The 27,143-nt window shown below is 39.3% G+C and overlaps 1 protein-coding gene across 1 annotated transcript in view; it reads left to right on the top strand.

Annotated features, from left to right (window-relative positions):
• LOC138945531 (protein crumbs-like) overlaps window positions 1–27,143 on the top strand; it is a 67,134-nt gene that overhangs the window by 27,599 nt on the left and 12,392 nt on the right. Inside the window, exons 3-4 of the mRNA XM_070316970.1 lie at window positions 433–546; window positions 11,427–11,531. Of these exons, the coding sequence (XP_070173071.1) occupies window positions 433–546; window positions 11,427–11,531 (219 nt within the window). The remainder of the gene's footprint in view (window positions 1–432; window positions 547–11,426; window positions 11,532–27,143) is intronic.

Below are 27,143 nucleotides of genomic sequence, written 5' to 3'. Positions count from 1 at the left end.
AGCAGAAAACAGGCACTCGCAGAGTTTGTGTCAAAAAGTGGTATTTTTTAATGAAAACGTCGGAGAAATGGGACAAAAAGCTTACACACCTCGTCCTAAATATCGTGCATATTTTCCCTCGGGTAGATTTCCAGGTATAACCTCGCCAGAGGCTCGGTAATACCTGACAATCGAAATATCGTGCATATTTTCTCTCGGGTAGATTTCCAGGTATTAGTAATACGTGAAAATCGACCCAAGGGAAAATATGCACGATATTTAGAACTCTGAGTGTGTAACCTATATTTATTTCACACCTCTTACTTGCTCGCTGAGAAAAATTGAAAGAGCAAGAAAAACATACGTTTCCAAGCTGCGTGAAATTAATTGCTTGTTTAGAAACAGAGATATATGTTCGTCATGTACTAACTTTATATTATTTTTTCATTTTAGGTGGCCCGTGTGATGGCGTCAATTGCAAGAACTTAGGAACTTGCTATGTTGATGACAACAACCAGGCAAAATGCAATTGCAGCGGAACAAACTACAAAGGAGACTTTTGTGAAAGTGAGTGTTGGCTGTTTTAATAATCATAATCATAATGATCATCATAATAATAATTGTCAGTACCCTAAAATTCCCCCCGGTTAAGAGCAGATGTGTTTTTGGTGACATATTTCGAGCTAGACCATGCAGCATTTGGAAGTCGACTAATTCCATTGTACATGCAGCAGACGGCAGCGTCAGTTTAGTACTGAAATGAACTGTTTTTTGCATATATTTCAGGACAACAACGATGTAAATAGAAAACGCGAAGGCTTCAAAACATTCTTACCATGTAATCATAGCACCAATCTCCCAGATGAATGCAGATACATCACAAGAAATAACATGCCAACTTGATTTTTTGCGAATCAGCGAACCATCGTGTCATTTTGACATCAAGGGACGTCGCTCAGTTGCTTCGGGTTTGTTAATTTTTTGGGAGCATGGAAACTTCTGGTCCAAGTTTTGCTACCAATAATTAAGTGAATTTAAAAGTGAAATAACTTAAAATAATAATAATTGTCAGTAAGTACTGGTGTCACATGACTGATGTGAACCAGTTGATTGGCTAATGGCGATGCGCTAAAACTGTTAGCGCACTCCAAGAGCATATTCTTCCGCCCTTTGCCTAAGCGAGACTGTACTCTCATCCTCAGAATTAATTAATGACATGTAGCTTATATTCTCCACAATACCAAATGACCATAAATTTCCTGCTTCTCAATTAAAGCAGAAGTGTTTTTTTTCTGACAGATTGCATGTGCCTGTGCCACAGTGCCACTGATCTAAAAATAGAAGCCGCTGCTAATTTTTGACTTGCATAGATTCTTCTCATATGCCGTGTTAGTGGCATGTACCTTATTATCCACGTTACCAAATGATGAGTTAGTATACAATTCCCACGAGTGTTATTCCGATAACGTACCAGCTAGATCAGCATTTGGAAGTCGACTATGTCATACATGGCAGACTACACTGAAATACGACTGCATCAGTTCAGTAAATGAATGGTTTCCGAATTATTATTTCAAGGCAAGAACAATCGGAATCGAAAACGTGTAGGGTTCAGAACGTTCTTTCCATATATGACTTATTACCAGCCTGCCTCATGCGTGCAGACTCAATGCAACGTGACGAGCAATTTTTTGTTGAAATGAGACTGCAGTCGATTGCCCTAGCCTAGCAGACGACATAAACCCCGCTCAGCAAATTAACATGTTGGGCAAATGTGAACGAAAAAACGATGGGGATATAATACGTGTAGAGTTCAGAGCATTCTTACCGTTCATATTTAGTACCAGACTCCCCGATGAGTGAAGATACAACACTAGAAACATACCACATTTATTTTGAAAATGTGCTAACCGTCGACCGTCATTGGAGTCAACTCAAGGGGCACCACTCTGCACAGTCAATCCGTCGAAGCTCGACTGGAGGTTTCGAATCGCAAATAACTAATAGCACAGTCCTTTCTCAAAGTTCAAATTAGGTCTCCATGAAAGATCATCACTTTTTAGCTTAACGCTACACTGGATTTTACCAACAGAAATCAAAACAAGAGTTTGCGTGTGACGAAAGCACGACACACTTGAGACAGCCCACACAAAAGTAGATCGTACACGACCTGACCACACAGTTCTGCCTATCCAAATGCGCGTAGCAAAATGTGCGTTTTGAATCATCTTTTTTCTCTGGCGCTACTGACAATATCGTTATTGAAACAATCCCAGTGCACTAAGGGATTTATAGAGCAAATCTCGAAAATAATTATTGAACTCACCGCTATGCACTTCGTTCAATAATGAATTTTCTCGATTTGCTCTATAAATCCCTTAGTGCACTGGGATGTCTCAATAACTTAAATAATAATAATTATCAGTAAGTACTGGTGTCACATGACTGATGTGAAACAGTTGATTAGCTAATGGCAATGCGCTTAATACTGTCAGCGCACTCTTGGAGTCCGTTAACTTTTCCAGAGAGTGTATTCTTACGCCCTTTGCCACAGCGAGGCTGTGCCCCTTCTCTCGATTTGAGAAGATTCTTCTCATTCTAGTGACATGTACCTTAACTTCTCCACATTACCAAATTGTGCTTGACACTAAATTTCCCGCGGCTAAAAACAGAAGTGTTTTTCTGACATATTTCATGCGCGGCCTGTGCCACAGTGAGGCTATGCCTCTTCTTTCGGTATGCGAAGATTCTTCTCATCCGCCTTGTTGGTGGCATATGTAGTTTATCGTCTCCACATTACCAAACAATGATGCTTGACCCTAACATTTCCCGCGGCTAAAAGCAGAAGTTTTTTTTTCTGACACATGTCGAGCTAGACCATGCTATTTTGGAAGTCGATTGACTGTCCTACGTAAATAAAGCAGACGACAACGCCAGTTCAGTTCTGAAATGAACGGTTTTCGCATATTTCAAGACAGCTACGATGTAAACTAAAGACGAGAAGGCTTCAAAACATGCTTACCATGTGATCATAGCACCAACCTCCCAGATGAATGCAGATACATTGCGAGACATAACATGCCAACTTTATTTTGTGCGAATGAGGGAACCAACGTGTCGCTGTAAAATCAGGGGGCGTCACTCTGTTGCTTGGGGGTTGTTCTTTGTTTGGGAGCATAGAACATTCTGATACATGTTTTTGTACCAATAATTACCTGAATATTAAAGCGAAACTGTATGCTTACGGGTACATTTAGCATAACTGTAACTCATACTGTAAGTTTCTTATCAATAAAACGGTGCAGAGGGTAATCAAATCGTAGAATACATGGTCGACGATTAAACTGTCAATACCCCCGACACTTACACACACAAAAGTAGATCTAACTCGACGTGTCCACCACTCATATACTGTCCAGCAGAAAAATGTGCCTTGTCAAACGTTTTGATCTATTGTCGTTACTGACAATATCGTTATTGAAACAATCACAATGCGCTAAGAGATTTACAGAGCAAATCTTGAAAAGAATTATTGAACTCAACGCAAGGCGCTTCGTTCAATAATTCATTTTCTCGATTTGCTCTATAAATCTCTTAGCGCACTGTTAAGTCTCAATAACTTAAAGCCATATGTACTCGATGACTATACACGCTAATTGCTTTACCAACAGCTGGAGACAGACTAAATTAAGTTCCCTGCAAAATATTGTGGTCTAGGACCCCTTAAATGTTGAGATATTTGAATTTTCATTTTGATCTGGATCGTCCTATTTATAAATTTGGCAACACATGTAACGTTGATGCAAGGGAGAGAACACCGCGGCTTTGTTGACATCCTCACTTTTTCAGAGGCTAGAACAAGCTGTAATGCATGTATTATGGTCCGCGCATGGTGACGTATCGTCATTATATGGTCTTATGGTGCGTTTGACATCGATTGTGGGCAAACTACACTTTGTAAACACGGGAGTGCGTTCGTATGCCTTTTAATAATCATCATCATCATCATCATCATCATCATCATCATCATCATCATAATTGTCAGTAAGTACTGGTGTCACATGATTGATGTGAAACAGTTGATTGGCTAATGGCAATGCGCATAAAACTGTTAACTGCTTACAGTTCAAGAGAGCGTATTCATCCACCATTTGCCTTGCTTTGCCTGTGCCCCTTCTTTCGATTTAAGAAGATTTTTTTCTGATCCACCGTGTTAGTGCCATGTAGCTTATCGTCTCCACATTACCAAATGATGCTTGACCTTAAATTTCCCGCGGATAAAAGCAGTTGTGATTTTCTGACAGATTTCATGTGCCTGTGCCACAGTGAGGATGTGCCTATTCTTTCGATTTGAGAAGATTCTTCTCATCCACCGTAATAGTGGCATGTTGCTTATCATCTCCACATTACCTAACAATGATGCTGTACCCTAAAAATTCCCGCGGTTTAAAGCAGAAGTGTTAATTTTCTGACGGATTTCGAGGTGGACCATGCAGCATTAATTTTGGAAGTCAATTGACTGTCCTACGTACATGTAGCACACAACAGCGTCAGTTTAGTACTAAAATGAACGGTCTTCGCATATTTCAAGACAACTTCAATGTAAACCGAACACGAGAAGGCTTCAAAACATTCTTACTAAGTATTCATAGCACCAACCTCCCAAATGAATGCAGGTACATTGCGAGAAATAACATACCAACTTATTTTTTGGCGAATGAGCAAACCAACGTGTCACTTTGACATCAGGGACGTCACTCAGTGGTTTGGGGGTCGTTCATTTTTGGATAAAACATAGAACATGCTGGTACATGGTATGTTTTTTTCCAATAATTAACTGAATACTAAAGTGAAACTGTATGCTCGCAGGTACATTTAGCACAACTGTAACTCATACTATTAGTTACAAATTGTAAAATGCATGATCGGCAATTAAACCGTCAATACCCCCAAAATGTGCACAGCCGCCACACACAAAAGTAGATCTAACTTGACCTGTCCACAATTTATCAAAATGCCCGCAGAAAAATGTGCCTTGTCAAACGTTCTAATCTATTGTCGTTAATGACAATATCGTTATTGAAACAATCACAGTGCGCTAAGAGATTTATAGAGCAAATCTTGAAACAAAATTAAACTTAGCGCTACGTGCTTCTTATGATCATGGACATTGGCTCAGAAAATGAACGGTTTTTGCACATTTCAAGGCAGAACGTATGGCAATAGAAAACGTGTGGGGTCTAAACATTCCTAAAACAAGAGGCGAAGCCTTCAAGGGTCCCGTAAGAAATCGACAAACAGTAACACAAACTCAATCACTACGTCACACACACACACACACACACACACACACACACACACACACAGACACACACACACACACACACACAAAGTTAAAACAAACGCATCATATCTATTCCATGTATAATTTTCAAAAGATAAAATTATTGTGTATTTGTTGTTGGTGTAGTTGTCCCTGAAGGAGATCTTGTGCAATCCTCTCACACACACACACACACACACACACACACACACACACACACACACACACACACACACACACACACACACACACACACACACACACACTTTTAAACTGCATCAGCATAAGTATCATGACAAAGCTTATCTACAATCATTAACCTACCCTAGAGCTTGCGTATCAAGATAATATATTCTTGAAATTGTCATACGACTAAGAGTTAAAGATATGGGCGTCACGATGGTCACACTCAGACAGGTTCACATGAGGTTATTTTCCCTGGTCCTCGCACTCCGAAGTCTCTGATTTTGTCCAGTGACACGTTGTCCTGTTGGCAACCAGCTCCGCGTGCTTGGGCATGAACGGTCACCAAGAAGACCATTATTTCTCATATACTGGCTGTGTTAAAGCTATTAAGGTCAATGGCAGAAAAACCATGTACTTCCTCACTGCAGCCCTGGGAAACTTTTTATATTTAGTCAAGTTTTGACTAAATATTTTAACATCGAGGGGGAATCGAAACGAGGGTCGTGGTGTATGTGCATGTGTGTGTGTGTGTGTCTGTGTGTGTGTGCGTGTGTGTGTGTGTGTAGAGCGATTCAGACTAAACTACTGGACCGATCTTTATGAAATTTGACATGAGAGTTCCTGGGTATGAAATCCCCGAACGTTTTTTTCATTTTTTTGATAAATGTCTTTGATGACGTCATATCCGGCTTTTCGTGAAAAGTTGAGGCGGCACTGTCACGCCCTCATTTTTCAACCAAATTGGTTGAAATTTTGGTCAAGTAATCTTCGACAAAGCCCGGGGTTCGGTAGTGCAATTACAGCTTGGTGGCTTAAAAATTAATTAATGACTTTGGTCATTAAAAATCGGAAAATTGTAAAAAAAAATAAAAATTTATAAAAACGATCCAAATTTACGTTTATCTTATTCTCCATCATTTGCTGATTCCAAAAACATATAAATATGTTATATTCGGATTAAAAACAAGCTCTGAAAATTAAATATATAAAAATTATTATCAAAATTAAATTGTCCAAATCAATTTAAAAACACTTTCATCTTATTCCTTGTCGGTTCCTGATTCCTAAAACATATAGATATGATATGTTTGGATTAAAAACACGCTCAGAAAGTTAAAACGAAGAGAGGTACAGAAAAGCGTGCTATCCTTCTCAGCGCAACGAATATATACCCCGCTCTTCTTGTCAATTCCACGGGCACTGCCTTTGCCACGGGCGGTGGAGTGACGATGCTACGAGTATACGGTCTTGCTGCGTTGCGTTGCGTTCAGTTTCATTCTGTGAGTTCGACAGCTACTTGACTAAATATTGTATTTTCGCCTTACGCGACTTGTTACATTTAGTCAAGTTTTGACAAAATATTTTAACATCGAGGGGGAATCGAAACGAGGGTCGTGGTGTATGTGCGTGCATGTGTGTGTCTGTGTGTGTGTCTGTGTGTGTGTGTAGACCGATTCAGACTAAACTACTGGACCGATCTTTATGAAATTTGACATGAGAGTTCCTGGGTATGAAATCCCCGAACGTTTTTTTCATTTTTTTGATAAATGTCTTTGATGACGTCATATCCGGCTTTTCGTGAAAGTTGAGGCGGCACTGTCACGCCCTCATTTTTCAACCAAATTGGTTGAAATTTTGGTCAAGTAATCTTCGACGAAGCTCGGACTTCGGTATTGCATTTCAGCTTGGTGGCTTAAAAATTAATTAATGACTTTGGTCATTAAAAATATGAAAATTGTTAAAAAAAACATAAAAATTTATAAAACGATCCAAATTTACGTTTATCTTATTCTCCATCATTTGCTGATTCCAAAAACATATAAATATGTTATATTCGGATTAAAAACAAGCTCTGAAAATTAAATATATAAAAATTGGTATCAAAATTAAATTGTCCAAATCAATTTAAAAACACTTTCATCTTATTCCTTGTCGGTTCCTGATTCCAAAAACATATACATATGATATGTTTGGATTAAAAACACGCTCAGAAAGTTAAAACAAAGAGAGGTACAGAAAAGCGTGCTATCCTTCTTAGCGCAACTACTACCCCGCTCTTCTTGTCAATTTCACTGCCTTTGCCATGAGCGGTGGACTGACGATGCTACGAGTATACGGTCTTGCTGAAAAATGGCATTGCGTTCAGTTTCATTCTGTGAGTTCGACAGCTACTTGACTAAATATTGTATTTTCGCCTTACGCGACTTGTTAATCCTGTCTCACTCAATTATCGGGATGTTCCTGTGGTAGCACAACCTCTTGTTTAGAGTACGCTATGCACTGTGTCTTTGTATCAGAGAGTTGCAATGTTAAATTGTAAGGACGTCCTTTCCTGAAACAAATGAAGAGTTGGATTACAGCGCTGCAGTGTTCTCTGCCCTGGATTGTAGCTTGCCCGTCGTGAATCAGCAGTAGATCTGAGGGTACTGTGTTCATTTGGAAATCTAACATCAGCTTATCTGTCTTTTGCACTGCAGACACTAAGCAATAGGTACCTGCCATGTGGCCACTTTTTCCACTGCTGTCCTCAGTCTTATACTTTTCATCAAGACTTGTCAACATGCCGAGTGGATCTAAATTCGGAAGTCGTCATGTGGCTGAAGCATGTCTGACAAAGCGTCGATCTTGTAGCTTATCCTCCTTTCTGAAACAAAAGGCAAAAGGCGATTAGTTGTGATGACTACAACCTACACAAATATAAACAGTGTTTTGATACTGAATAGTCGGGTTATGCAAGCCACTTTACCTATGCAGCATGGGAACCCTACACTATGCGAAACATGTCAACTGACTGCAGCAGCCTGGTTCTTAAAATAATTATGACCGTCAACAAAGTCAACACACTATTCACAGTCCATTTTGAGGAGCAACTGAGGTACTCTCTGATGGTCTTGTTTGAGTGATAACGATCAACTCAGGAGGAAGAAACCAACAGGGGAAACAAGAAACCATCAACATTAACCGCAGAAAAATACAGAATCACATGTACCATTATGTAGAACAAAATTCCACAGCAAGCTTTCTTCGGACGACTGTCGTTGTCTCAAAACTCGCATTCCACCTGCTGCCCAAAAGAAGCTAATCTTACGTTGTGCTGCCTTGAAAGAAAATGCCACCAAAGACAAAGAAGCTGTTGCAAGGTAAGTTTACCAAACGTTACGGACATTAGCGAATCATGAAAGTGCGTAAACAGCAAACAGTACAATCAAAGAGAGGAGTCTGGAATGAAACGTGATACAGATCTAGGTAGATCTAGCATTTCAAGTTCAAGGAAGTTGTTGGAATGTACCAAATTTTACAGACAGAACCATGACAGAGCATGTTTTGAAACTGAGGCAAAATCGTAATAATTTTGACTTTGAGAACAGATTCATTCCGTTTCCGTATATCTGCATGTTCAAGTAATCTGTCTGTACTTACCGGGGACACGACTGCCAGATCGACACTGCGCTTTCGACAGCTCTTCCTCGCGCAGACACTGGAAAAACGCTCTGCAGATCAAACCGTAGGCAATCTCCTTTGGTATCTTCTTTATCTATTTTCTGGAGCTAAAGAACCGAACAATGTGAAATCGTCTTCTCCAAATCGGCGAATGCAGAGGTGAGAACTGAAAAGTGAATCTATACCACAATCCTTCACGCGACCTGACCTGATCTTGACCCCTGACCCCTGACCTGGTCTACATACCACACACGACACAAACCAGTCACCTGCTTTTACCCCCTCAAAACCCCCCACCACCCTGCATACATACATACATACATACATACATACATACATACATACATACATACATACATACATACATACATACATACATACATACATACATACATACATACATACATACATACATACATACATACGCACGCACAGACAGACACAGTTGACGATCGCATAGGCTACACTTACGTGAGCCAATTAGCGCCTAGCACCAGTCTCCAAACATGAAGACGGGGGATCGTGCTTGAGTATTGCGGTGGGGTGTACCATCCAATTCGAGTCGAACAGGCTGCGTGAGATATTATCACATAAACTTTCACAGCTAAAATTTGTTGTACTCGTCTAAGTTAATCTTCGCTGAAACTTAAAAAAATTGAAGCAATATCCCCAAGTAGTTGGACTTTAACAAGCAAGAAGTTTGAAGTCCTTCTGTTGACCATGCTCCGTGTTACAACATAGTTTTTGACTCACATGCGAAGCAAAAGTGAGTCTATGTACTCACCCGAGTCATCCGTCCGTCCTCCGTCCGTCCGTCCGTCCGTCCGTCCGTCCGTCCGTCCGTCCGTCCGGAAAACTTTAACGTTGAATATTTCTTAGACACTATTCAGTCTATCAGTACCAAATTTGGCAAGATGGTGTATGATGACAAGGCCCGAAAAAACATACATAGGATCTTGACCTTGCTTCAAGGTCAAGGTCGCAGGGGCCATAAATGTTGTCTAAAAAACAGCTATTTTTCACATTTTTCACATTTTCTCTAAAGTTTTTGAGATTCAATACCTCACCTATATATGATATGTAGGGCAAAGTAAGCCCCATCTTTTGATACCAGTTTGGTTTACCTTGCTTCAAGGTCAAGGTCACAGGAGCTCTTCAAAGTTGGATTGTATACATATTTTGAAGTGACCTTGACCCTGAACTATGGAAGATAACTGTTTCAAACTTAAAAATTATGTGGGGCACATGTTATGCTTTCATCATGAGACACATTTGGTCACATATGATCAAGGTCAAGGTCACTCTGACCCTTATGAAATGTGACCAAAATAAGGTAGTGAACCACTAAAAGTGACCATATCTCATGGTAGAAAGAGCCAATAAGCACCATTGTACTTCCTATGTCTTGAATTAACAGCTTTGTGTTGCATGACCTTGGATGACCTTGACCTTGATGTATGTTGGTAGGAAAAATGTGTAAAGCAGTTCTTAGTGTATGATGTCATTGCTATGTAAAGGTCAAGGTCAAGCATGTGAGTCGTATGGGCTTTGCCCTTCTTGTTAAAGTTGAAGACAGTATAAACGACCTGTCCTGATGACATTTCTTCTGTCACAAAGTACACGAAAACATAAATGGGACGGGAACTGACTCACCCGATACACAGAACAGTGCCAGCCAGCATAATACAAAAGTAAATAAAAGACAGTTTGGTTATCTACAAATTACATGCACTGACGCAGGTGTACCTCGATCCAGGTCGTGAGCACTCTCCTTACATGCTGTGGGACAACTTGCCTGGTAATACTAACATTACATACTCAACAAGGGAATTTAAACATTAGTTAAGTATTTCCAACAATGATAACCGGCTTACTTTTATGATGGAAAACGACAGGAAGAGAGTATACCACTGCAGAATGTGCCTGAACATTAGTAACGTGAATTCCAGAGTGCGCGTGTGGTTATTTTGAAGAAACAGCTAAACACTATCTATTACATTGTCCTATGTATGTGAATTCTGGCCTGTCGTCATTACATGCTTAACATGCGGATTATAACAATGTTGACATATTGTCTGAACTTGTGACTGCTGCGACGGCTGCTTCGTGAGTTTTTGTTCTGCTTAGAAGTGCGAATTGAAAGCACTGGTAAAATACATAGACACATTTGTCTGTGGTACGGTAAAGGGGTGTAATGTGGACACACTAAGAACTAGATTCTGTGGCTGGCCCATAAAAGTCGGTAAACAAAGACGGTGGGGTTGTATCTCAAGATTGGGGTTAGACCTACACTTACATATGTAAGTGACATACAGGATCTTATGTGTTTTGTCAACTTGTTTCTTGAAATTTAAATATACTGAAAGTTTTCACCTGCCACCGGTTGTTAGTCGTTGCGGTATTTAGTGTTTGAAGATACCTTGACGACACGTGCACCAGCACGCATTTCTGTTATAATACGTTGTATTGTGAACATTTGTTTCCTTTTCTGACACAGCACATATCTGTGATGGTAAGGACTGCAATCAAGGAAAGTGCTACGTAGACGGAGTGACCGCAACATGTGATTGTACAGGAATGTCCGGTGGTGATGATTGCTCAGGTATGTTATGCTTTTGTGCATTGCATGTAGGGGAGAGTTACTGGTATAGTACCTCTTAAGGAAAAACAGCTGTGTATCATAAGTCTGTCGTCTCTAAACATGCAAACTGCTTCATGGTATTGCGTGGCAATGGTGCTACACATACATGCATGGCTTTCTGACATTTTGAAATAAACACAGGGAAGAGAATTAAAGAAAGTTTTTATTCAAAAGGTACGATTCACAAGACCAGTTCCTCTTATAGTACTGCCAGGTTACCTGATAAGTACCGGGGGTACCATATCAATAACCACCTGGTACTGTATGCGTAACATGTTGTGCAGCTGTAAAATGCTCAATTCCCTAAATGGAATAATGACTAGAATGAGACTATGATGATCCTTGATGTGTACAGTTTAGTCCTAAAAGCCATTTGATATTTGTTTTCCCAAATGAGCAAAAGACATGAAAACTTTGACATAGTTATCCCTCAAATGTCAGTGCCTAAGAGATGGGTCTTAGCCTATATGCCAGTGTTTCACGTCCTACAGCTTGAAGTCATTGCAATAACACAGTTAGTCGTCGTCAGAATCACAATGATGGCAAACATAAGGATAACCGTTATCTGGTGTACACTGTACATGCGCCCATTTTTGGCATGAAACACAGGCAATCCATTCCTCTCTGCTTCTGCTGCATGAAAATTTCTCGCAGCAAACAATGCAAAACGGGTCATCATGATAATAATAATAATAATAAGCAATAATAATAATAATAATATTGGTAGTATTTGTACTTGTTAGATGTTTGAGGCCAATTAGGCCTGTTCATCCTTCTGTGGTCGTTTTCGTAGTAAACTTTAGCAACTTTGGCATGCATGGTGGGATCAGCCTAGTTACTAGCTAGTTACTAGTAGCACTCAGGATCAAACACAGAGGGGAGATCTTTCCAGTGGGCGTCCAACCTGGCCTTAAAGGCATTCACAGATGGTGCCGTCACGACCTGGTCTGGCAGGCTATTCCACGTGTTCACAATCCTCTCGCTGAAGAAGTTGCCTCGGACATTGAGTCTGTAGCGGGGCTTGCTTAGCTTCAGGGTACTGCCTCGGGTGTCTCTGCCAGCGAAGAAAGAGAACTGTGGCCGCTCTGTCTTGTAGAAACCATGAAGGTACTTGTAGACTTCAATCATGTCCCCCCTCTTGCGGCGATGCTCTAGACAAGGTAGCTTCAAAGTGGCCAGCCGTTCACTGTAGGGTTTGTCTTTCAGCGAGCTTATAAGCTTGGTTGCCCTTCGTTGCACGCGCTCCACCTCCTGACAAAGTGTCTTGTGTTGCGGCTGCCAGACTGCGTGGCCATATTCGAGAATAGGACGGACAAGTGACTTGTAGAGCTGCAGGAAAACTTCTACTGTGAGGTAGTCGAAGGAACGCCTGATGACCCCCATGACTCTGTTAGCTTTTGCTGCTGAAAGGGCGACATGCTTGCTGAAGCTCAGGTTGTTGTCCACATAGACCCCCAGGTCCTTCTCGAAATCGCTCTCCTCTAGTGCAATACTGCAAGCTTCACCTGACGCGTCCGTCCCTGTCATGTAGTAGACAGCTTCTGACCTCTTATTTCCCAGCTTCAGGACATGACATTTCTCCGGGTGAAAATTCATCAGCCACTGTTGGGACCAGTCCTGGAGGCTATCCAAATCTTTCTGCAGGGTTTGTGGGGCTCCCTCAACGTCGCTTCTGGTGTAGACCTTAGTGTCATCAGCGAAGATCCGGACATAGTTGGCGACAACGCTCGGCAGATCGTTGATGTAAAGTACGAACAGCATGGGTCCTAAAACACTTCCCTGGGGGATACCACTCGTCACTTCGGCCTCTGATGACTGAACTCCATTCACGACCACACACTGTCGTCTTTCGCTCAGAAAGTCCGCAATCCAGGCCAGGAGTAGTAGTAGTAGTTGTAGTAGTAGTAGTAGGGGGAGTAGTAGCAGTAGTATAACTATTTACAATGTATATCTATGTAAGGTGTCCGGGTTCGAGTATGGGAGATTCGAGGTTCAATAACTGGCTGGGTCAAACTAAACAAATAATAAATACTTTGGCATGAATGAATTTATGATCAAACAAACAAATAAATAAACAACTTAAAACTGACAGTTGGTAGTCATGGAAATAGTACCAGGTGTTACGTGTATCGTACCACTGGTACTATATGTGTAACTAGGTGAAGTACCATACACGTAACTCATAGTTGAATGGGGAAAATGCTTGTAGATTCCATCATAGGAACATGTTGCATTTAGATCTAACTCAGAAATGCGGTTAACACTGCAGTGATTAGAATACAACTTATTCAGTTTTATTCCTTTGATCCTCTACAGATGTGCAGCTCACTAAAAGAGATCCAAATTTTACTTGGTGAAATCGTCTGAAAATGGTTTTTTTTTTCTCACCTTGATGATGCGCACGCCTTTTCCGCCATTTTTTCAAGGGGAAGTACTCAGAGTGAATAGAATAGAATAGAATAGAATAGAATAGAATAGAATATATTTTATTGTCGGAACCAAATTGGTTATTGACACAAAGAGCGATTAAAACAATCTGAAATAAACTTTCCTAGACGAATTTGTATTCTGTCTTCGCAAAATACTTCACTAGGTTTATTGTTGGAATACTTTATATCTATATTTGATAGATCCTTTATAAAATCATTTCGCAGTTCAGTGAACTTTTGACATCCGTCCAGGAAGTGAATTTCATCTTCAATAACGTTGCATTTATTACATAAACGATTTTCTCTTGGTATGTTATTATGTCTTCCAGTTTCAATTTTTAAAGAGTGTGTACTTGTCCTTAATTTACTCAGTAAATGTCTATGCTTGATATTCGTAATGCTTATAAGGTATGGCTGAACTTCGTATGTCTTGCTTACAGAGGAATAAAATTTCAGCCTTGGACGACCTTCACATTTAATTTTCTCCCAAAACTTTATGTAGTTAATCCTTAACTTTTCTTGTATGGCGTTTTGTAGTTTACCGATGTCAAATGTATATTGATTAAGCCATACATGTTTAAAACCTATTTTGTACAAAAGCTCTTTGATGAAAGTTAGCCACGGATTTTTTGGCGCTTGGTTTAACATTTCTTCATATATTTGATGAATAAGTGATTTATTCTCCGTTTTCAAAATATGTGCCCAATACGATATGCTTTGTGATAACATGTTTAGTCCCAAAGGAAATCTTCCTATTTCTGCTAAAACTGGAATCCACATGGCTTCTTTGTGCACACCAAGAATAAATCTACAAAATTTAACATGGACAGATTCGTGAAGACATTCATTCGAAATACATCTTTCAAAAAAGTTTTCAATGTCATTGGTATCGTTTTTGCTCGTGAACATGTAAGGGAACCAAATTTCTGCTCCATATGTTAAAATGGGGTTAACCAATGAATCAAATAAATGAAATATTGTATCAACTTGCACATTTTCATTTCTAAATGTTTTTCGAAGAGAATATGCTGCTTTATTTCCTTGTTTACTTAAATGTTCTTGCGCCAAAGTTAGTTTACCATTTTGATTAAATATCATGCCTAAATATTTGTATTGGTCGGTTGTTTTGATTATATTTTCACCGCATTTGAATATTGTCTTTATTTTGGGGGTTATTTTGCAAAAAACCACCATCTGAGTTTTATCTTTATTAATTTCTAATCCCCATTTATGACAATACATGTCTAAATAATCCAATTTTGTTGTATGCCCACCTTTGTCTTTGATAACATAACCATGTCATCGGCATATAATAAACATGATATTTTATCGTTTGAGTTAATTTTGATAGAAGGTGAATCAAAATCTGGCATATCTTTAACTATGTCATTTATAAATATATTAAACAAAGTTGGACTGAGGGTATTTCCTTGATGTACTCCCTTTTTAACTGTTATGTCATGGGAATATCCATTTATCATTTGTGTGCACACAGTTGTATTGTTGTACATGTTTTCTATTATTTTATAACATTTTCCTCTGATTCCAACCTTACGTAACTTAAATAACAGGGCTTCATGCCAAACATTATCAAACGCCTTTTGGAAATCAACAAAACAAGCATAAAGTCTTCCATTTTTTACCTTAATAATATCATCTACTATTTTCTTTAAAATGAATATTTGATCGCTAGTTCTGTATCCTTTACGAAATCCTGCTTGTTCTTTTATCAAAATGTTGTTTTTTTCAAGGTATTTTGCCATTCTTGAATTTATTATTTTGCAAAATAATTTACTTAAATTGCTACTTAAGGTTATACCTCTATAGTTTCCTGGATCTATTGGGTCTCCCTTTTTATATATTGCTACACTTATTCCAGTTTTCCATTCTTTAGGATAGTTTCCGGTTTTCAAAATCATATTAAAAATATCTTTTAATATTTTGATAGTGTGATTTAGACTAGCCTTTATGATTTCATTAGTAATTTTATCTTTACCTGGCGATTTCTTTGGTTTTAGTAATTTGCATTCTTGTCTTATTTCTTTTTCTGTTATTGGATCGTCTAACATAGGTATATTATCATTATTTTCTATTTTACTTAGTTCTTCTGCAATTGTTTTCTTTCTTTCTTCTGTGACTTTAGTTTCCATGCTTATTAATTTTTCTAAATGATTCATCCATTTCATTGGATTTACTGTATATGTTGTGTTATTGTTACTGTCTCCCATAGATCTTAACTCTTTCAATGTTTTCCATAGTTCATTGGGGTCGTTGTTGAAATCATTATTTAATTTTGTTACTAGTTTATTCTTTAAAATATTTTTCTTTTTCTTTATGTTTGAGTTATATCTTTTTCGTATAGCGTAATATTTTTGACATAAGTTTTTATCATAAGGGCGTCTATTTAATGCATTTAATAACGATTTTAATTCTCTTCTCTGTAAATAGCATTCTTTGTCAAACCACCTTTTGTTTTTCTTTTTTCGATTGTGTTTGCTTTTTTTGATGATCCTTTTTTTAAGGCATGTATTTGCAGCATTGTTTAACATTTTTGTAACTTCATCTGTTAAATAGTTTATGTCATCTTCTGCAGTAATATTTCCATTATTATGTTTTATTCTATCAATATCTAATTGTATGAGTTTTAATTTGTTTTTCATATCTTGCGTGTCAAGATATCTTTTGAAAATATCTTCAGATTTACAATCCCATTGATATTTTTCGGTTATGATTTCTTCATCATTTTTGGAAAAACTGTTATATTTGTTTCGTTCTGTTGATTTGTTGTTGTTAATAGTTGTATCAATAAATGGTATTTGAATTTTCATTTCCAATGGACAGTGATCTGAGTATATTTGTAAGTTATGTACTTTCATGTAAATTACCTCTTTCAGTATTTCTTGTGAACATATGAAGTAGTCAACTACACTACATCCGTGTGGCGTATAACACGTATAGCGACCATTTATATCACCAAGAGCTCTCCCATTCAGTATATTCATGTTATTATGTAAACATAAGTCGATTAACCTTCTACCATACTTTTGAACGACTTTGTCTGACGAGTGCCTATTTAAGTTAGTAAAGTGTTCATAAGGGTACTTGAATACATCATTGTCAGAAGGAATATAGTCTTGGAGATCACCAGTTCTTGAGTTAAAATCACCACATAGTGTGACGTAGCCTTTCGACGATAATTCTTCTAAGTCTTCTTCAAGTTTGTCCCACACTTTTGATGTGAATTCTCTTCCAAATGAAGACGTCTCAGGTGGTATATATGCACAGCCTATGAACAAATCTGCTCCTCTAGTATTCTTGTTTTTGATTTGTAACCACACAATGTCACAATTACTTCTTGGTAATATGGTAATTTTTTGTTGTAAATGTTCTTTAATAAATAGACTGATTCCTCCTGATGCACTTGTGGCTTTTTTTCTTTTTGGTCTTATGAAATGTTGTCCCCTACCAAACCCAGTGATGTAAATATTGTCCTTATTTTCTTTGTCAAGATGAGTTTCTTCTATAAAAACTATGTCGTATTTATTCATGTATTGTTGGATATCTTGTTCGTTCAGCTTGTGTACAATATCTCCGTGTATTTTTTCTTTTACCCCTTTAAGGTTCCACGACAAAATTTTAATGGATGAACAATGTTTTTCAAACATAACTAAAATAACTAGAATGAAATATAAACAATGAATTTGTTAATTTCAGTTTCGACAATGAAGCTGTTTGGTTCTGTTTCTTGTCGTTTTGGTCCGTACTTGATATCTCATGTTTGGTCGAAGTAAGGAGAGTATGATGTGAAAGAACTTGGGTTGTTAAACCATCCTCTCCTTGTCGGTGGATAGTTTCTCTTCCATCCTTGACTCCTCATTGGGGGGTGACTTCCTTGGTCCTGTCTCCGTGTGTTGATGTAGCGCTCATTCATTGAGGGGTGACTTCTTTGGTCATGTCTCCATGTGTTGTTTTTGCGCTCATTCATTTGGGGGTGACTTCCTTGGTCCAGTCTCCATGTGTTGTTGTAGCGCTCATTCATTGAGGGGTGACTTCTTTGGTCCTGTCTCCATGTGTTGTTGTAGCGCTCATTCATTGAGGGGTGACTTCTTTGGTCCTGTCTCCATGTGTTGTTGTAGCGCTCATTCATTGAGGGGTGACTTCTTTGGTCATGTCTCCATGCGTTGTTGAAGCTCTCATTTCGTTTGCCTTTTGTATCAAAGCATCACTCTAAGCATGGATTGTGCCCCCTGCATACACGCATTAGTCAGAAAAGGGGTGGTACGAATAGGATAACTGGTATGCAACCGGTAACTCTCCCCTATGTATGAGTGTGTGTGTGTGTGTGTGTGTGTGTGTGTGCGTGCGTCCGTGCGTGTGTGTGTGTGTATGTGTGTGTCCGTGCGTGTGCTTCTGTGTGTCATATTGTTCTTTCTTTCTTTTTTGAATGGCCGCACGAGTTGCAATTGTATATGGTCAGTGCCGCTACTGTGCTTCCAAAAGGGTTATTTTTATCATATTTTTTCGTCTTCGTAATTGCTAAATGTTTCACAAAATATATGTGTGTGTGCCTGTGTTTGTGTACATTTATGTATATATGTATGTTAGTAAATATTAACGAATGTATGGCCAATTGGTCCATTAGTCGTGTTTCCGGTCCATGCTTGGTGAGACATGAAGCCTGTGCTGCGACTTCTGTCTTGTGTGTGGCGCACGTTAAATGTCAAAGCAGTATCGCCCTGATATGGCCCTTCGTGGTCGGCTGGGCGTTAAGCAAACAAACAAACAAACAAACAAACAAAAATGTATGTATGTATGTACGTACGTACGTACGTACGCACGCACGCACGCACGCACACACACACACACACACACACACACACAGAGGCACACACACACAAACACACACACACACACACACGCACAAACACACGCACGCACGCACGCATACATACACACACACACACACACACACACAAGTCTACGGCACAAGAATGGTAAAAATAAGACTGATAACAACAGAGAACATAATTTATGATGGTGAAATTCATCTGACCCCAACACACTAGTTCTTAAAACAAACACAGTCAGGAACATAAAGCATTACCCCCGAAAAATGCAATCCTCAAAAATGCAAATAACTTCTACATCTGTGAACCGAATCATTATTGGTGGACATATAATTCAGAATGTGTATGACCGTTCAACAAAGTGGCCATTTTGTAGATTGAATGGCCCGTTCCAAATTCGGCGATTGACTTAACAAAACGAGGTTTGACATTTAGCGGTAGCAATACTTACCTGATTTAAACTCTCCAGACTTTGACCTTTTGGATTATTTGAACGTCTGAGAACACACAGACACCCCCTTCACCCCGTAGATCATCAGTGACCTGAAGACAGCAGTTACAGCTAGGTTCAAGGCAATCCAGTAAAGCTTTCGTGCCATTGACAATTTCGAATGTGTAATTTGGAATATCTTTTGAAGAAAGGGTAAATGTCGGACCATTTTACCGATAGACTCAAAACTTTGTAGAATGTTCGTGGACTAACTGACGTTCATACACAAGTGACAACAACTATGAGAATATTTGCAAAACTCAAATCACTGGAAAAAGTAACCCTTTCGTTGTAAAGTTAGACTTATGCAATGTCGCGCTAAATTAATCAATGACATGAACGCTTTCATCCATGGGAATGCCGTGGTCCAGCCTGTAATTGCTGTTTTCTACTAATTGATTGTTAAATGTTGATAAAGGTATGCTATGCCATTCGAATGACTCCAAAGGTAACAATTTGGAGGGCTTAAAGCGGGTTAATTTGGCTACTGCTCAATTTCCATACTCGTACTGTTGAGTCGATCCCCGAATTTGGAAACTCTTTTTTGAAATTGCACAAATTCACTTTGTTGAAGGGTAGTGCATAGGCTGATGTTTATTGTTCCTTAAATATTAAGTGATTCTGCCACCAGATGTAGGAGTGATTAATATGTTTGTGGGGTGCATTATTTGGAGGTCACCTTGTATTAACACTGGTTATGAAATTATGTGGACTTTTACATGCAGTAAAACTTCGTAATTGCATTGGACATGATAGTCTACACCTCAAAAATCTTGAAATGAGAAGAAGATCCATTAGCCATTGGCGATGCTACGAGTCAATGTATTAAGAAAAATCGTGTGCAGCTGACAGGAACGCACGAATAGCACCTCAAAAACGTCATGATAGCAAGAGGTCAATTCTGCCGTGTGCTGACAAAACCGAGTAAGTCCATTTTTTTCAAAAATGATATTTTTTGTTCATCAAAGCTTAGAAATTAAGGCGCACCTTATGTGTAAATTGTGACTTTGTGAAATAAATAGATAAGGAGATATAAAAAAGTAAGCCCACACCTTAAAAACTGTTTAAAGTACATCTGCCATGTGCTGACAAAACCGAGTAAGTCCATTTTTTCCCAAAAATGATATCTTTTTGTTCATCAAAACTAAGAAATCAAGAAGCAGCCTGTGTGTAAATTTTAACTTTGTAAAATAAATAGATAAGGAGATATAAAAAAGTAAGTCCACAACTTCAAACATTTCTCCAAAAAAATTACATGTCAATTTGCTGGTAAAACCAAGTAAGTCCATCCACCAATCACAAGAACCTTTATGACGCTATAACCAATCAGAATGCAATGTTTTTGCCAGTATGACGTCAAAGTCAATCCGAATATTCTTGCGGCATTTTACTTGTTAGTAGGGGTGCTAGTTTTGGTGCAAGCATGGCTGCTAAAGAAGAAGTGTTGTCAAGATAAATGACAAAACAGGTTGTCAAGATAAATGACAAAACAGTGAAAATAACGTTAACATTACGAATTTGCACAAGATGGAGAGAGAGAGAAATAGAGAGAGAGAGAGAGAGAGAGAGAGACTAAACAGGGAGAGAGTGAGAGAGGGGAAAGAAATCAGGGTCGAGGGGGGGGGGGGGGATGGAGGGAGAGAGAGAAATAAAGGGAAAGAGGAATTAGGGAAGGAGGAAGAGAGTAAGAGGGAGAGAGATAGCGAGAGAGGTTGGGAGGGATAGAAAGAGAGATGGAGGGAGGAAAAGAGAGAGATAGGGAGGGATAGAGGGAGGGAGAGAGAGAGAGACAAGGATCGTCAGGAGAATTGTATATAGATAGAGAAGAAAAATGTTTAAAATAAAACGTCATAAGGTGACGTCTTTATGTCTCCCCTTATCGAAAGAGGTCATTTGTGTGTTCTAAACTTTAAATGACGTCATTTGTGAGTTCTAAACTTAATGGGTCGTCTGACAAGAATTTTAAAACTATCATTATAGGAAAATTGGGAACCCCTTGGACTTACTTGGTTTTGTCAAAACATTCATGCACACTTAAAAAGTTGTTTTTGGTTGTGGACTTACTTGTTCATATCTGCTTATCTAAGCACTCTAAAAAGTAGAAATTAGCACACAAGATGCGCATTGATTTTTTCTTTTTGATGGACAAAAAATATCATTTTGAAAAAAAAAAAGACTTACCAAAGCGGAAGGTCGTGGGTTCGAATCCCGGCCGCACCTGACGGGTAATTAAGGTGAAGTTTTTACCGATATCCCAGGTCAACTTACGTGCAGGCCTGCTGGTGCCTTATCACCCTTCGTGTGTACACGCAAGCACAAGACCAAGTGCGCACGGAAAAGATCGTGCAGTCCAAAGCAGAGTTCGGTGGGTTATAGAAACACGAAAATACCCAGCATGCTTTCACCGAAAACGGCGTATGGCTGCCTAAATGGTTTTGTAAAAACGGTCATCCACGTACAAATCCACTCGTGCAAAAGCACACGTGTACGTGGGAGTTTCAGCCCACGAACGCAAAAGAAGAAGAAGAAGCAGAACTAAAACGCCTTCACAAAAATTGCGTCCTCGCTGTTAAAACCCGTCAATCGGGACAGTGAATGTTTCCGTACCATGTCCACACGGCACCTGAATTGCTTAATATCAATTCAAACGTAACACATCTATAAATAGATTCAGGAAACATTGACACCTGCAATAAAATCACTTTCGTGCCTGTGCTAGCATTTTAATGTCCAGAAATATTTCGTAATAACAATTTCAAGAAACGATTTTTAAGACATCAAACCCGGGTAAATAGTGTTTGATTTGAATTTCAAATGATGTGATTTAAGGCTGTAACTATAGTACTTTAGTAACCGTACCACCCAAACTTACAACAACAAAACATTACCGGAACAAAAAAACATGCTGTGTAGGTTAAAAATTGTACGTGAATAATATGTATTTTAGCAAATCACCGCAATCTGATATGCTCATCATTCTCCAAGGCACTCAAACTAACACTCACGTACACAGTCATACACAAGAACCAGCTTTTATTCTTGACTGGACATAGTCCTTAGATCAAGACTGGTTTTAATCAGAACAAACACACAAACGCACACATTGTTACAGGTTCGCTTCGAAAGTATCTGTGAGAATCGTACCGAAATGAGCCAGAGCGTTGTTTAGAGATCAAATAAGCAAAGGGAAGTAAGCGCTCTAATGTGCACACGACATGTGTAATAGAGTAAGCGAGAGTTATACGGAACGTTTCTCCTGGCACCTGAGAGAATAACGCATTGAAATGAACAAGCGACTTTCATCCTCAAAAAAAGCACTACTTTTTCTTCCAAATGTTTTGACAAAACCAAGTAAGTCCACTTGCTTAGATCTGTCAAATTTTTTAGATCTGATATAATGGAAAAAAGTGACAAAACCAAGTAAGTCCACAAAATGCCCAACAAAACAAAAAACATCCATCAGATCATTATCAAACTCGGGTTGTAAACGTACAATAATGCTGTTTATCTTATTATCTCTGTAGGTTGATCAAGATAATCGTCACTTTTGAGAAATGTAATAAAACAGAAAAAGTCGTTTATCTCAGAACTTGCTTCAGTGGACTTACTCGGTTTTGTCAGCACACTGCAAAACTGTCCCGTGGAAATCCCAAAAACTTGTCCCCCTATCCCAGATTGTATAATCGAATCCTGTCTTCTTGACATAGAGTACACGCTGACACACATCAATGACAACATTCGAACGTGTATATCGAGGCACGCCACAGCTGAGCGGAACAGCAATACGCCGTCTGACACAGCCAGTGACAACCAGGCTGACTCCATTATCAGCAGGGGTGAACTTTAACGCCTATGGAGTGAACAACAAAGTGAAGCCGTCGATATTATTGACAATGACTGCCGCATGTCCAAACAACAAGCATGCAAAATCAAAACGAAGACAATTGAAGAGCACTTCGAAGAAAGATGTAAGCGTTCACTGCGGCGCCCACCGACTTGCCGTGGTCAATTGAGGTCAACACCCTTCTGCCAGAATGGACATCGTCCACTGATCTCTTTACCGACGCGGAAGTCCTTGCTGCTATAAATAGCCTTCCAAGCAGAAAAGTCCCCGGTGCGGACGGCGTGACCTACGACTCGGTGAAGCAGCGTAAGAGTGCGCTTGTACCTCATATCGTACAAGATCTTCATGAACCTTGTCCTGAAATCCCGTCGCAGCCGGTGCAGCCGTTCTAGAGCCTTAACTTAAGTCATAATAATAATAATAATGCAAACTTTTATAGCGCTATTCTAGAAAAATGTCTACTCTTAGCGCTTTACAATACATACATCGACCAAGCATACTATACACGCACAGGCAAAGAAACCGACCACACATAACCAACAAACTATACATGCACAGGCAAAGAAAACGACCAAACATACAATACACGCTCCCTATCTATGGGTGGTCCCTTCCCGCTTATTCCTGTGACCCCCCTCCCTTGCATCCTTCTTCCTTCGCCTTTCAATCCTCCACCATCCCTCATCTTTCCTCCCCCAGACCCATCCCTCGAAACAACACTTTAATTTTAAATGTGTCAAGCGCAAAGAGCATGATTGTAAAGTTATGATGTTGCGCTATATAAATGCTCATTTATTATTATTATTATTATTATTATTATTATTATTATTATTATTATTATTATTTAAGTTATTGAGACATCCCAGTGCACTAAGGGATTTATAGAGCAAATCGAGAAAATTCATTATTGAACGAAGCGCATAGCGCTGAGTTCAATAATTATTTTCGAGATTTGCTCTATAAATCCCTTAGTGCACTGGGATTGTTTCAATAACGCTATTGTCAGTACCGCCATAGAAAAAAGAAGATTCCAAACGCACATTTTGCAACGCACATTTGAATAGGCATAACTGTGTGGTCAGGTTGTGTACAGTAGGGCCTAAATATCTACTTTTGTGTGGGGTGTCTCAAGTGTGTCGTGCTTTCGTCACACGCATTTTCATTTCTGTTGGTAAATTCCAGTGTAGCGTTAATCTGAACAGTGATGATCTTTCAGAGAGACCTCATTTGAACTCGGAGAAAGGGCTGTGCTCTTCATTATTTGCGATTCGAAACCTCCAGTCGAGCTTCGACGGATTGACTGTGCGGAGTGACTCCCCTTGAATTGACTCGAAGCCGCGGGACTCGACGGTTCGCACATTTTCAAAACAAATGTGGCATATTTCTCGTGTTGTATCTTCACTCATCGGGGAGTCTGATACTAAATATGAACGGTAAGAATGCTCTGAACCCTACACGTATTATATCCCCATCGTTTTTTCGTTCACATTTGCCCAACATGTTAATTTGCTGAGCGGGGTTTATGTCGTCTGCTAGGGCAATCAAACCACTGCATGCAGTCTGCACTGACTGAGTCTGCACGCAAGGCACGCTGGTAATAAGTCTTATAATGGTAAGAACGTTCTGAACCCTACACGTTTTCGATTACGATTGTTCTTGCCTTGAAATAATAATTCGGAAACCATTCATTTACTGAACTGATGCAGTCGTATTTCAGTGTAGTCAGTGCGGCTACGTATGACAGAGTCGATCGAGTCAGTCTTCCAAACTGGTCTAGCTGGTACGTTATCGGAATAACACTTGTGTTTTCTGCTAGCGGGTGGGAATTTTATATTAACTCATCATTTGGTAATGTGGATGATAAGCTACATGCCACTAACACGATGAGAAGAATCTATGCAAGTCGGCGAGAATTAGATGAAACACAGCGGCTTCTATTTTTAGATCAGTGGCAGCCGCACTGTGGCACAGGCACATGCAATCTGTCAGAAAAAAACCCACTTCTGCTTTAATTGAGAAGCAGGGAATTTATGGTCATTTGGTATTGTGGAGAATATAAGCTACATGTCAGTAATTAATTCTGAGGATGAGAGCACAGTCTTGCTTAGGTAAAGGGCGTAAGAATACGCTCTGTGGAAAAGTTAGCGCACTCCAAGAGTGCGCTAACAGTTTTAGCGCATCGCCATTAGCCAATCAACTGGTTCACATCAGTCATGTGACACCAGTACTTACTGACAATTATTATTATTATTATTATTATTATTATTTAAGTTATTGAGACATCCCAGTGCACTAAGGGATTTATAGAGCAAATCGAGAAAATTCATTATTGAACGAAGCGCATAGCGCTGAGTTCAATAATTATTTTCGAGATTTGCTCTATAAATCCCTTAGTGCACTGGGATTGTTTCAATAACGATATTGTCAGTACCGCCATAGAAAAAAAAGAAGATTCTAAACGCACATTTTGCAACGCGCATTTGAATAGGCATAACTGTGTGGTCAGGTCGTGTACAGTAATCGTCGCGATATAACCTTCGTGGTTGAAAACGACGTTAAACACCAAATAAAGAAAGAAAGAAAGAAAGTGTACAGTAAAGATCCAATTAAGTGTGTCGTGCTTTCGTCACACGCATTTTAATTTCTGTTGGTAAATTCCAGTGTAGCGTTAATCTGAACAGTGATGATCTTTCAGAGAGACCTCATTTGAACTCCGTGGTTGAAAACGACGTTAAACACCAAATAAAGAAAGAAAGAAAGAAAGTGTACAGTAAAGATCCAATTAAGTGTGTCGTGCTTTCGTCACACGCATTTTAATTTCTGTTGGTAAATTCCAGTGTAGCGTTAATCTGAACAGTGATGATCTTTCAGAGAGACCTCATTTGAACTCGGAGAAAGGACTGTGCTCTTCATTATTTGCGATTCGAAACCTCCAGTCGAGCTTCGACGGATTGACTGTGCGGAGTGACTCCCCTTGAATTGACTCGAAGCGGGACTCGACGGTTCGCACATTTTCAAAACAAATGTGGCATATTTCTCGTGTTGTATCTTCACTCATCGGGGAGTCTGATACTAAATATGAACGGTAAGAATGCTCTGAACCCTACACGTAATAAACTACTCACACAAAGTCAAGGAACACTTTTTATATTACGCACTACCACGGTGTGTCAACTGATTCCGTTCATCCACCGGATGTTTCCGTTCATCCGCAGGATGTGTCCGTTCATACAGCCCCATTTTCGTCACTTGCTTCGGGAAAAAACGTTGTGGTAAGTCGTGTGGGCAGCGCGCTTGTGTGATATTGAAAGAATAAGGTAGCGAAATGGTTGGGCTATGTGTACGATAAGTACCAAGGTGCTAGTGAATCCTAATAATAACACACGCGGGCCGAACGTGGCAAAATTACCTGATTTTTTAACATGTTCTTGTTTTTCTCGCTCTGTTATCGAATCTGACCCTTGATTTGCACATGATCACCAAAACCATTGCCTGTTACGACATTTCGCTTGAACAGAAGTTTATAGAAACCCATGGCTTTTGTACAATCACTTGTCTTTTGAAAACATACAGATTCCGTTCATACCCCATGTTTCCGTTCGTACAAAAGTGCATGTTTCCCTTCGTACGAAAAGCGTTTCCGTTCATACACATTCGTTAGATCAGAGTGAAACAGGCCCCCACTACAAGTTCTGTGTATTCCAATCGTTTTCAAATAGCACAAAGTACGAATGCGTGTGATATTGGACCTATGTGAACCATAAGACGAATTGAATTTGCAAAAAACAGTTTTGTGTCCGTTCGTACTGATTTTGACGGGAAAATGTGTCCGTTCGTACCACTTTCATCAAATTGTTTCCCTTCGTACCCTTTTCAGTAATGTGTTCAGTGACGGAGCTTTCTGTGTGTTTTGATAAGAACAAAAATTGATTTGTGCAGTTGTGCTTGCTTTGCAGCACTGCA

Source organism: Littorina saxatilis, linkage group LG13 (genome assembly GCF_037325665.1).
Source record: "Littorina saxatilis isolate snail1 linkage group LG13, US_GU_Lsax_2.0, whole genome shotgun sequence".
In the NCBI taxonomy this organism is placed as follows: domain Eukaryota; kingdom Metazoa; phylum Mollusca; class Gastropoda; order Littorinimorpha; family Littorinidae; genus Littorina; species Littorina saxatilis.
This window is presented reverse-complemented; position numbering and strand designations above follow the sequence as displayed.